At 40.2% G+C, this 13,007-nt stretch overlaps 1 protein-coding gene across 1 annotated transcript in view; it reads right to left on the bottom strand.

Annotated features, from left to right (window-relative positions):
• Window positions 1-13,007, bottom strand: part of ESR2 (estrogen receptor 2) — a 36,263-nt gene that overhangs the window by 11,764 nt on the left and 11,492 nt on the right. The window contains exons 4-5 of the mRNA XM_074148443.1: window positions 12,535-12,651; window positions 2,231-2,530 (exon numbers count right to left, since the gene is read on the bottom strand). Of these exons, the coding sequence (XP_074004544.1) occupies window positions 2,231-2,530; window positions 12,535-12,651 (417 nt within the window). The remainder of the gene's footprint in view (window positions 1-2,230; window positions 2,531-12,534; window positions 12,652-13,007) is intronic.

The following is a 13,007-nucleotide window of genomic DNA, read 5'->3' as shown; positions in this document are numbered from 1 at the left end:
AAAAATTCAAAACATTAATTTCTACTGGCTGAGGTTTTAGGTTTGTGGTTGTTTGGTTTTTTTTAAAAAAGAAAAAGTAAAGAAATTAGGAACAGTCAGAAAATGGAAAAGGTTGTTCTGGGGCTTTTCCCCATTTAAATATTGCTTAAAATGAGGTTGTTTTCTAAGACTTTCTCTGTTTTTCCTTCACAATTCACTTCCTACTGGATTAACATAACTATATGGTGTCTTCTGAAAAAGTACCTTTAAGTTTTTCTGATCAGACAAGCAATTACAGCAATAGACAACACTTAACCCCTTATGGTTACTTACTTCACTTACAGTTATTTTCAGAGCTTCTTAAAGGAGGAAAAAATAAGGATTAAGGATTTAGGCTCTCAGTTTAAAACATTCCACATTAATGCCAAAACCACTATCATTTTGCAAATAAGTTTATGATGCTTGTGCTATGGAAGCATCTCCTCCCCAGCAGCTCAGCAACTGACCTGGGATTTGCATACCCTAAAACCATCCCACCTGAACCCTCCAAGACAGCGGCTGAGCCGTGGAGACTGTAATTCTGCAACTAGGAGATGCGGTCCAGCAGCCGAAGCTGGTAGCACCTTCAGCCACTCCACCTAGGTCTGAAATAGGATATGCTCCCCTTATCCTAAATTCTTACTTTAAGGATTATATGAAATATTCACCAAGGTTGTTTCCTGTACTGTGTACACACTCAGTTTATTTCTAGGACTCTTTGTCAGGAAGTGCAGTGACAGGGGACAAGGCGTAATGGTTTTCAACTGGAAGAGGGGAGATTTAGATTAGATACCAGAAAGAAATTCTTTACTGTGAGGGTGGTGAGGCACTGGAACAGGTTGCCCAGGGAAGTTGTGGATGCCCCATCCCTGGAGGTGTTTAAGGCCAGGCTGGATGGGGCTTTGAGCAACCTGCTCTAGTGGAGGTGTCCCTGCCCATGGCAGGGGGGTTGGAACTCGATGATCTTTAAGGTCCCTTCCAACTCTAACCATTCTATGATGATTCTATGATTCTACACTGTTATGTCTTCCTCGGTGCATATTCAAGCAGCAGCAAGTGCTGTTTATACTGCACAGTTGTGGCAAGACCAGGGCACACACCAGCATGTTCTGGTTGCCTTCAGCACAAAATCCAAGAGACAAATCATGGTGTGCTGGCTCCTAAGTCCTGATGGAGGTGGGGTTAGGACTGCCAGACGTGCTGCAAAGTATATTAGCCGTGGGAGGTAAGCACAGCCATAGGGATCACTTTTAGCAGAGCACTATATCTGAAGTTAAAGATTAAGCCCCATTCTGCTGTATGTCGATCAATTATTTAATGCTTCTTTCAGACCACTATTATTAGTTGGTCATCCTAGCTCTTGCTGAAGGGCCACAGTCTGCAGTTTAGTCTATGGCAGCCAGCAAGATTTTCTGCACAACATTGCCAACTATCTTTTCTGCGTGCTGGCTGCTTTTATTCGGGTTTTTGTTATTTATTCTGTCTGTTTTAATCATGGCTGCCCCATGGAGAAGTAATTGCAAATGTTCACCACTTCTAGTTTGTAAGAAGTGAAATGGTACATTGCCACAATGTCATGGTAGCATTTGAGGCATTCAAGGCAATAACGCATGTAGTTGTACTTCAGTACGTATTCTTTGTGTTGCCAACAACCAAAAGCATCCTTATTGATTTTTGTTTTGAAGGAGAGTGCACAATAATTCTGAGGTCGATACTCTGCTCAACTTTGCAATGTGATGCTCTTGCGTAGCAACCATGTCGACTGAAGCACTTGCAGGCACTCGGTGCTAGGACACACTTCAGTTTTCATCAACTCTATCAGAAACCTTCTATCAGGATTCAAGGAAAGAATTTGGTCTTAAATTCTTTTTTATAGCAATTTAGTTAATACCCCTGTTAATGAACCTTCTAAATTAGATTAATCAGGTATTTATAGTTGATGAGGTAGAAATTACATGCAACACCAACTATGCTTTTTAGCAAAATGAACAAGTATTTGACTAACAGCAGATAGCAAATTATGGGCTAGGTTGTTGTTTAAATCAAAATACATCCAGAGAGCAATAAAATGTCCGTTACTTTATAGGATAAAAAGCTTAAGATTTTCATACCGCACATTTACTGTGCTGTGCTATTATTTCAAGGTAAAGAATGACACATTAATGGTAAAAGCATTGAATAAAACAAACAAAAACAAGATTGAAATTCTTACCAGGAATTTTTTTGGCCCAACCAATCATGTGAACCAGCTCTTTGTCAGCCAGTTTTGTCAGGGACATCATCATGGAGGCCTCTGTGAATGGTTTGCTGGGACGACTCACCAAGACGTTGGGAGGCTCCGCTTCAAGTAGTGTTAAAACAAACTGCTCTGGACTGACTGTGCTGAGCAGGATCTCTTTTACGCGGGTTGCCGTCTCATTGTATTTCTTAGCTTTGCCAATGCAATGCAGCTGATCTTCTGAATTACGATGGCGACGCAGGATCCGATATCCACAACGTTCTCTTCTCGAGCCTGACACGAAAGGCACATGATTGCACTGAAGTATTTTTCTCTCAGTGTCACATTATGTAAATCCAAATGTTTGGGAAGAAGGGGAAAAATCCTTTAATATTGGATGTTCTAATATTCAACATCAACTTTCAGAATTTCTAGAGCATTCACCATTGACTTAACTTTGTTTCCACTGACTTCAGCAGAGGCTTTTGTTTATTCTACTGAACAAAAAATAACATTAAAAAATGTTTACTGTTGAACTTCAGTTAACTCACTTTAAAAGTCCACAGGAAAATGCCCGTTGACATCCAAAAGAAATAAATCAGGTCTTTAAATCAAATAAAGCAAGCTGTTTGTAAATTCTGTTTTTAAATTCTGGTATAGATGTAAACTGGCAGAAGACAATACTTCTGAAAGTCTGTGCCATGACACAGAATAAATACCTCAGGCAGAAGCACAGCTGGGCCTCACAGCTGGCTGGGTGGTCAGCTAGGGGCTCTCTGAGATGCAACCCGTTTTCTCCCTACGTCCCATTAAGCCAGCAGAAGTTTCCCCAGCGCGAACTCCGATATCTACAACTAGAAGGAACAAGCCCCCATTTGGAGTTCTGAATGCAGAACACTATTTCTGTTGCAAAGAGCAGTCCTTTAAATTCCTGAAATTAATTTATGGTTGATTCTAACACCACCAAATAGTCTCCAATTCTCTGTCAGTGTTACTGGTGGGGCTACTGTTACCTGTTCTTCCATAGCTGCCGTGGAAAACGCCTAAAAGCATCTCCGCAAACATGACATGGGGATTTGCTAAAACATTCAGCCATGGCTTCGTCTTCCCTCACCCCTTCAGCATAACAAGGACTATGTTTACTGATTTACAAATAATCCTTGGCAGTAACTAATGTGCAAGATTGTACCGTATTAAAAATCAGGATACTTAAAAATATTGTTACCAAAGACTGGAATCCTCCAGCACTTAACATTTCTAATATCACAGCTAAATTGCCCTCTAAATCTTTTAGAGGTTAATTTTTTGTGCTGGTCATTAATACTTTTCCTGATGTATGATACTCAAAGGTTGAATTTTCATAGATATGAAAAAGCCTGTGCTAACATAAATTTATACCAGACCAAAATTTATTATTGCCTACATAGAGACCATAGAGTCTTAAAGCATAATAAATTGTCTCATTCGGTTTCAGTCCCACAACAAATTTGACAAAAGCATCAGCTCTACTACTGCTACTGTCTTGACTTTACTTAATTTATTAAGTCTTTTTAGTGTGTTGGGTAAAGACTTCTTGCCCTGGTCACAGAGTCTGGTTCTTCTTCAGTAGAACACATGATTAAAGACTTCATAAAGCATGTGAGGACAAAGAAGCAAAGTAACAATGGAGATGGAAGAATTCCAAGAACCTAACCAGTGACAACGAGCACATGGGCTCGGCTGCTCTCAGGGCCATCAAAGGATAATGACCAGCCTGTGGTCTGGGCATGACACCCAGCAGATAAGTCAATAGGAAAGGCTTTTCAGTTCACCTGGAGGGACAAGGCATTCTAAGCCACTAGAAAGACCAGAGGATCTGGGTGTCAGCTACCAGTAGGGCCACAGGTCTGCCAGAGATGTACACGTGTGTGTGTGCATGCACAAAAGAGTTTGTGCACAAGGTATCTGGAAGAACAGAGGATCCAGGAGCCAATTACTGGATAACATTGACTTTCTAAAGCCAGTTACTGGTGGGATCCATAGCACATGTGTGTTTCTGTGACCATTTGTATGGGAGAAGGTCTGAGTACCAGCAACTGGGGTGAGACTGCAGACCCAGAGGCCACCAGCTGGGGAGATATGGGGATCCACGGGCCAACTATTTGACAGACTGGGTGTCTAAACCCAGCTACTGGAAGGATCTGTATTGTATATAAGCATATATTTTCCACTGCTATAGCACTCCCATGAGTGCTATATTTTCTGTGCTGATCTGTGTGGCTGACTGTGGATATAGGTATTGTGTATGTATGTGCCTAATAATAACAATAGACACTCACACTTGCTACTGTACCTGGGGACATGGCAATATGGCAGTTTTCCTTCTGTCAAGCTACTGGATTCAGCAATACCTGCCATTCTTCATCCCTATCCATTAGAGTTCTACAGACCATGAGTCGCCTAAATTGCAGCCAAATTGCAGGGTTTCAGTGAGAAGAGAGGGCCAAACATAAGCCAAATTAAAAATAAAGGGGGTAGGGACACAAAAAAATAATTTCAGATGCTGTCTTTCTAAATAAGATGTTGGGTGAATGCAGACTCTCAGTGGTGGACGTTCCTCAGATGAGGTGGCTTTTCAGGTCATAGTCCTCTCTTGCCTTCAGCAGCTATCAAGCATCTCACCCATGAGAAGGGTGAGGTGCAAAGGACAATTAGGCACGACCTGGAGGCACTAGAAAGACTGGATAAGGACTCACAAATTCTGCCAGGACTTTAAGGATGTGGAACATTCAACTGTACACCGCTATCATCCTCACTTGCTGTCTGTTTAGTAAACCACCTCAGATATAAAAGAGAACAGGATGACCACTAAAGAAGTTCTCAGTATTGGAGAACACCCTCTATCTGAAAACCCAAGAGACTCGAGAATACAAATAGGCAAAGCCGGTTCAATGAAACATATCCTCTGGCACGGAGGAATCCAAGTGGAACAAGGCATTTGGAACTGGAAGCATTATCAGCTGGAAGTCCAGCCTAAAATCTGCACCATTTTGGGCAAAGATGGTTTTGCATCCCTAAAAGGATTATGGGTAGGATGATATGGGTTGAATACTGACAGGACATTTGCACAAATAATGGGATGAAAGAAAACAATCAGTGATTTGCAGAAACAAATGCTTAGCTGAATGACATCTAGCTAGAAGTTGCCAGAGCAGCTGAACAGGCAGTTAGGGAAAGATAACACACCAGCAGAGACAATCAGAGCTGGAGACTTTATCTTATGGTAGGTCAATGAAATCAGAGTTGATGGTACCCAGAAAAAGGTTACCTGCAAAAGTACAGAAGTCACAGAGCAATTTCTTCAACCATCTGTCTGTGCAAATCCTTTTCTTCCTGAGAGTGCCAAAGGACAGTGAGGCATAGGCTAATTTCTAGAAAGACACCTGGATGATGCAGTGAACTCTGTGCTAAGCCTCATTTTGGACTAATGCACAAAGCTCAAGAGGAAAATCTTGAAGTGCTTTATCAGCTTCAGAAAAACATTAGAATGGCACAGAGGGCTGCAGACTGTTCTGAAGTCATGTCATGCACAGAATGTATGTAAGTATTTTCCACCAGGGAAGACAAAGAGGAAAGGTTGACAGTGAGCTAAGTTACTGGAACAAAAGTACAACTGGAGACAAATGAAGAAGCGCCTAGATACTTCCTAGGGTGGTCTACCTACAGCGATCTCCATGGCTCTGATATCCATATGAATGCGCATGGTAGAGATCCTAACCACCAGGAGAGAACTGAACTGAAGTAAGAAACAACACCTCACATCGTTTCCACTATTTAGAAAGCTGAAGCACATTGAACATGGTCATCTTATAGAATCATAGAATCATTCAGGTTGGAAAAGACCCTTGGGATCATCGAGTCCAACCATCTACCCTTCTCTACAAAGTTCTCCCCTACACCATATCCCCCAACACCACATCTAAATGACTCTTAAACACACTCAGGGATGGTGACTCAGCCACCTCCCTGGGCAACCTCTTCCAGTGTCTGAACACTCTTTCTGTGAAGAATTGTTTCCTGATGTCCAGTCTAAACTTACCCTGTTGCAGCTTGAAGCCATTCCCTCTTGTTCTATCGCTATTTGCTTGTGAGAAGAGACCAGCACCAACCTCTCTACAGTGTCCTTTCAAGTAGTTGTAGAGAGTGATGAGGTCTCCCCTCAGCCTCCTCTTCCTCAAACTAAACAGTCCCAGCTCCTTCAATCGCTCTTCATAAGATTTATTCTCCAGACTTGAGAAGAGAGAAGGAGAGAACAAGAAAAATCTTCATCTTGAAGGAGAGAACAAGAAAAATAGCGCAGACAGACTAAAAGCCATAGGGAGATGCAAGGCAGAGGAGAAATTTTCTTTGGGCTATCAAAAAATACCAACTGCTCTGCAACATGCGTAGTTTTTATTCTCCAGTGCCTGGTGGAGCTGTGAAGCCCCAAAAAGATGACACACGGAGAGCAGTCTTTAAACAAACACATGGAAAAGTTGTTCAGTTAGGGACCATATCTAAAAAGATAACGTCAGAAGAACTACTGTTTTAAGAGGAAGCTGGGGAGAGGAGGAGATGCCTGATGACACAACCAGGAAGAAATTCCAGCAGTTTGGACACACCTGCCAGGAGCAACATGTGGTCAAGCAAGCACTTACAACCAGCTCATTGTCCCTAGTTTAGTTACTGGCACTGAAGTGAATCAAGTGCACTCTTGTGGAACTCCACATCCTCTGATCAGCTGTCCTCAGCTCTATTGTACTGTCACCCAGACTTCTTTGTGGCACAGAAAATATCGAGGCTGAGGCTCGAGTTATCCTTTCCAATTCACTGTTATAAAGACTTTTAAATTAACAGCCTGTAGCCTCTCCAAAATAAAAATACACAGGTAAGTGCCCAGGTAATTTGAAGATAATCAAAGAAATCAGTAAAATTTAAAATATTATTAAAAAAAAGTAATCCAGCATCCTGTTTGAATTGATAGTCTTGTACAATTGTCATCTGTGCAGCTGCACCCCATGCTCCATCTTAAAATAATTGTCAGGTTGTGATACTTATCGACTGTATTAAAGGTCTCAATACTTGAGGAAGGTTCTTACTGGGAAATAGGAAGCCCCTTTAAGATACTTTAGGTTATTTAACTAAATCAAGTTTCATATATGACCATATAACATAACTTATTTTAAAAAACTACTCCATTTAAAACACAGAATCAGTTTCTGTAATCACAATCAGAAAGCCAAAGTAAGTGTTATAACATTTCTGCATTAAAAAACTTGATACTAAAAAAATACAGATGGTGATGAAAATAAAGGGGGGGAGGGGGAGGGAGAGGGCAAACCAAACCAGATTCTGAATTCTTGTTTGTCACCATATATTGCCAAAGCAGCCAAAGGCTCATTCACTTGTGTGTGAACAGTATGCATGAAACACAGCTCATCCGTAACTACAAGGGATACCATTTATTTCCACATTAAAATTTATTCTGCTTGTATTAAAAAAAAAGGAGTGCATTGTAAGATTACACAACTAAGAAAACAATATTTAAGCTTGCCAGTCAATTGACATATCAGAAAGCAGCAGCCTTTCCAGTTAAAGCAACATTTCAGCAACATAAAGGAACTTCTGTGCTCTTTATTCAAATCCAAAGTTTAGACAGGACTGAGAAATTTTACCTCTACATCTATTAGCATCCAACAGGCGTGTATAAGTGCTTATAAAACTATATATTATAAATAATTATAGACCAGCTTAATATTTGGCTTAACTAGATGGAGAGATGTGGATCAATCTGTGTAAAAGCACAGCAATAAAACAATTGCATTTTCCCAGATTAGGGATTATTTCTGACTTTACCACAAACTCTCTAACTATACTTAAGAGTTAATATTCATTCATATAAGGGTAATTCAGGCAATTGGAAAAATGCACAAGATGATCAAATCCCTCAGTCTTCCTATAGCACTCTTCTTAAGGATTTAGAGCTATTCTTTGTGCAAGGAAATAGCTGTATTCAGCCGAGGATGCTGAATCAAGGGCAAGACCTCGAGCTACAGCACCACTGACCACGTGGGTAAATGATCATAAGAACATAAGAAATAAGACATATTGGAAAAAAAACAAAACCAAACATTACAATGAGTCTGCTGTTCACTCACCCATGACCAAGCCACAACAAGTATTATTGGCAGTGAAACACACTATTTTTAAAGCAATTCCTGCTTTACAAATTCTTCAAAAATTGCAAATGCCTCTGCTGTCTGATATGGTGGGCAGTTATACAGCATGTTGCTCTTAATATTGATTTTGGCAACTCTCTATGTAACTAACCAGTTCAGAAGCAACTGCAGATTCTACCACTGAATATATTATAACGAGTTTTTGTAAGTGTTTGAGCTTAAAACTCGCTCAGGTATACATTAGTGTGTATATATATACACACATATACACACACACGTTGTCACTCCAGTCACCTTCGAAAGCAAATGCGTATGTTCTGGTGAGTGCATCTTTATTCACAGAGTAGACCTACTGACAAAGAAGCTGCTGTCTGCCGTACACACATGAGAACATGAGCTGAAATTACAGTAATTTCTACAGTAGCTAAAATACAATTAATACATCTGATGTCTAGAGAATTTCATTAAACATTTTTTCCCCCACTTACTTTCTGTGTGAGAAGTAATTTGCAGTATTTTAAGGTGCTATCTAGAAACTGCACGCAGCAGCCAAGCACAGGAGAAAAAGAGAGCCAAGTCCTGAACCATATCAGCCCACAGGAAAGTCTGTTTTACTTTCTGCAAATTCGTGGAATTATGCCAGTATTCAAGGACAGTGTCTGTCCATCGCTTTTTAGTATGGCCCCTCAGTCTCCTCATTTGGGGTGGGGAGGGGGCTGAGAGGAGCTTCATCTTTGGATAATTTTCAACATGTTGAGAACTGGCACACGGGGAAAAAGATACAGGAGCAGGGTGGGGGAAATAACTAAGTCCAGTGCCAAGACGGAAACTGAAAAATCCTTATGGAAGAAGGTCTATTTGCTCCTCAGGAAGCCAAAAAGAGAAGTACGAGCATAGGTGCTCCCAGAATGTCTACAGCTAAACCATGAAGCAACTCCCCTCTGCTAGACTGCCTTGGGCAAACAGCCCAGACCATTTCAGGCTTCCTAGGTAAACACCAGAAAGCTCCAAGAGATGATCCATTTTATCCTGATGTGTCTTATTGGAGTTTGCTGGGCAGAATTTACTTTTAATTTATTTGCAGTAATTCTGTTTTCCTTTTTCCTGGTGACAGTGCTTTGCAGTTGTTTTTCTACCACTGATAGCAGTCCTAGTGCCAAAATATAGCAGTAGCTTTCTTGATTGGAACAGTAGACAACAAAGACTTCCTACAGAGAAATTTGCAGATGCAGTGTCTAGGACCTTCATTGCGCTTTTGGCAATGATGGCATATTTCATACGAAAATCCATTACCACCTAAATACAAAGCACCCCCAAGCTAGCCTCCGCTGAAATAGCTGTGGCTTGTTGGGTTGACTTCTCAACGTTTATGAATGCAATGACATCCAAGAGAATTTCAGACCAGGAAACTCCAAGGCAACACTTTCCTATTGCCAAAGACAGCGTGCACTGCCCAATCACATTTACGCACAGAAATGTATGTTATATGCACACACACACGTATATTTTTTTCTCAAGGTGACTATTGATAATATACAAAATGAGGATTTAAAGATTTGATGCAAACAGTGCAGTTTTTTATGAAGAGCTTTCATAAACCACAAAGTGGTAATTGAGATTCTTTTATCACTTCTGCTGGACAACAAGTCTCCACCAAACAAAAAATGCACTTACAAACCTTTCTATCCTACCCAGGGTTTTAGCAGATGTGAATCAATTCTTTCACTACGTGACCTGGCAAAGGACCGGAGATGGGGAAAAGCCTTCATTAAAAAGAAAATGTACTCTTTTATGGCTTTTTACCGTAAAAACCTGGTATTAAAGCATGGCTCTAACAAGAAAAAATTTGAAAGATAATCACTCCAGTCTGCAGGAAATGGCATTTGTATTTCATGCAAGAAATACAGTCTTAAAATCTGCCTGGTTTAAATGTCTGTCACTATGTGTCCATGCATCAGTTTTACTCACAGGTGCCTCTTAACTCATCAGGCAACTCAGACAATTCTGAGTGATTTTTATATTCCTTTTTCTCAAATTAAATTGTTAAGATTCTCAAATTAAATTAAGATTCTCCAATTTCAGTGCTACTCTTTTAAGAAACCCTGATCTTTAAAAACTACAATTCCTGTTATTTTACTACTTTAGTTTCAAAGTTTTGAAGTAATTTTTGGCCTGGCATAGTCATTAAAGTCCTATAAACTTTCACCATTGTAGGAAAATTTTGTTTATGAATATGGGACAAGACTAAAAGGAACACAGTACATATTCTCATCATTTATTACTTGTAATACCATAGTGCCTATGAGGTCTAATCACAAACCAGAACTTCCTGGACATTTAGAATAAAAGGAGTCATTTAAGGAAAGCATCGTGGAGGACCACCATAGAATATCATAGTGGAATCAACATTTACAAAAAGTCTCCAACTACAGAACTGGTGCTTGATAGAAACCTCTGTTGGGAAAACCTACGCATTGAGTAAAATTCTCAGTCATAAAGATGAACAAAAGATAGTGACACCATTCAGAAGGTAAAGTTTCAAAAGGAGACTCATTTGCAAGCATAAGGCTTTCCTTTCTGGAGGCCAGACAGTAAAGGTAGCTAAGACCATATTAATGAAAAATACTGATAAAATTGAGATGCATCATCACTGCAGAGGAAGATAGGAGCTTCATATAGAAAGAACTAGCTGACTTGAGCAACAGAAACTAAATATGCTTCAGGAGTACAAAAATAATACAAGAAACAATTTAAATTGTAGCTCTAAGCTGGGAGTTATCAGCTAGAAATGAACAGAGAGGCTGCAACCGTAACAGCTCGTAGAATGATTATGGACTGTTAGCCTGAAGCAACCATGAAAAAGGCAAATAGGATCTCGGGTTGCACGCAGAGAAAAACTACTGCAGAAACAGATATGTATTAATGGCACTACAGTGAGGGGAGTTCACAGGAATACCGTCCATGATTCTGGTCATCCAATTGCAAAACAGATTATTTGAGCCTGGAGCAGATTGAGGGACAAGCTACCCCGATGACTTCCAGATTCTGTCTACTTTCCTTTTTTGCAAGAGGAGGAGATTTCTTGGTCCATTTAGCCTAATATGAGGCTAATATATGTGAGGGGATATCATGCATCCCGTAAGTACAACCAGACCAGACTGCTACCAATAAATAGAAGAGAAGGCTCTAAGCTAGAAGACAATGTTGCCATAAGAACAAACAGGCATTAATTGTCCAGCAATAAATGCAGGCTCGAATTCTGAAGAATGTTCCTAATGAAAGAAATAATATTCTGCAAACAGCCTTCGGATCAAAGCAGTGGGAGGATGAAAACACCACCTACTTTTGAAATAGAAATAGGTATCTACATTAAATGGGATGAAATGAGATGAATGCCTGCAAATCACAGAGGACCAAGCACAGTGACCTTCTCCTTTCCCCTCCAGTGTTCCTATGTGATGTTTTCCCAGCCTATCGTGTACATTGGTGAATCTATAAGAAACAACAACAAACCTTGGCTGTGAAAGTACCTTAGGTACTGAAATACCTTTTAAGTTATTTTCTTCTTAAAAGTAACTTTTAGAATATCATCTATAAATGTACAACTACAGGGAAGTCACGTCACTGTAAGTACAAGACGGGAACAAGAGAAAAGGCTGTATAATTCTGAGTGGTACAGTGACAAACTGCGGTTGTTCACTACTTCTTGCTTTACGTTCAACCAGCAGGACACAGCGCAGGCTCATTTAACCCGTACTTGAAGGGGTTTCAGATTGGCTTGAGGGTCAGGCAGCAGCAGATCTTGGGCTCCCATTCTGCTGAATGTAGCATGCAAGTAAACTGCCTTCACAGAGCTCCGCAGAGGTACTACGGTTTTCCTGTCCTGAACCTACACCTTACACCTTCTCACAGGTTTTTTTCTGAAAATGACAAGTCCTTTTCTACTTTTATAGGAAGAAATGCATCAATTCTTAAACAACCTGTTATGCCGTTTTAGGATTTCAAGGGGGAAAAAAAAAAAAAAAAGCTGTACAGAATTGACTGAAGGGAAATAAAACGCCAGCAAAACTCAAGCAAACAACACAGACACACAAAACTCACCACATTTCATCATTCCGACTTCATAGCATTTCCGTAGCCGGCATGCCTGGCAGCTTTTGCGCCTGTTTTTGTCTATCGTGCATTGATTGGTAGCTGGGCAGATGTAATCATTGTGTCCTGCAGCAGAGTATAAAAGAGAAAACTGAACATCTCCAACAGCTTCTCTTGGTCATTTCCCTAATCAGGACCTTCATGATTTTAAGCATCTCAACTTTTTCTTAGGAGTATATCTAAGCTCCATGAATTTAACCGGTTCAAAAAATGCATATTTATCCTATACTGAAAACATCAATCTGTGACCTGAAAAAGTAACCAGACAACATAGACAAGCTTTTAGTGATGACTTAGATACCCAAGCACCTTCTAATACCAAGTAATTTTTGAAAATGGGACCTACAGTCTTGTACAAATTTGCTCCCAATCTCCAGCTTCTTACTGTATACTAATATTCTACGGGTGGCAGATACTAGATT

Source organism: Numenius arquata, chromosome 6 (assembly GCF_964106895.1).
Source record: "Numenius arquata chromosome 6, bNumArq3.hap1.1, whole genome shotgun sequence".
NCBI lineage: Eukaryota > Metazoa > Chordata > Aves > Charadriiformes > Scolopacidae > Numenius > Numenius arquata.
Note: the sequence above shows the minus strand (reverse complement) of the source record. Positions and strands in the feature narration are given on the sequence as shown.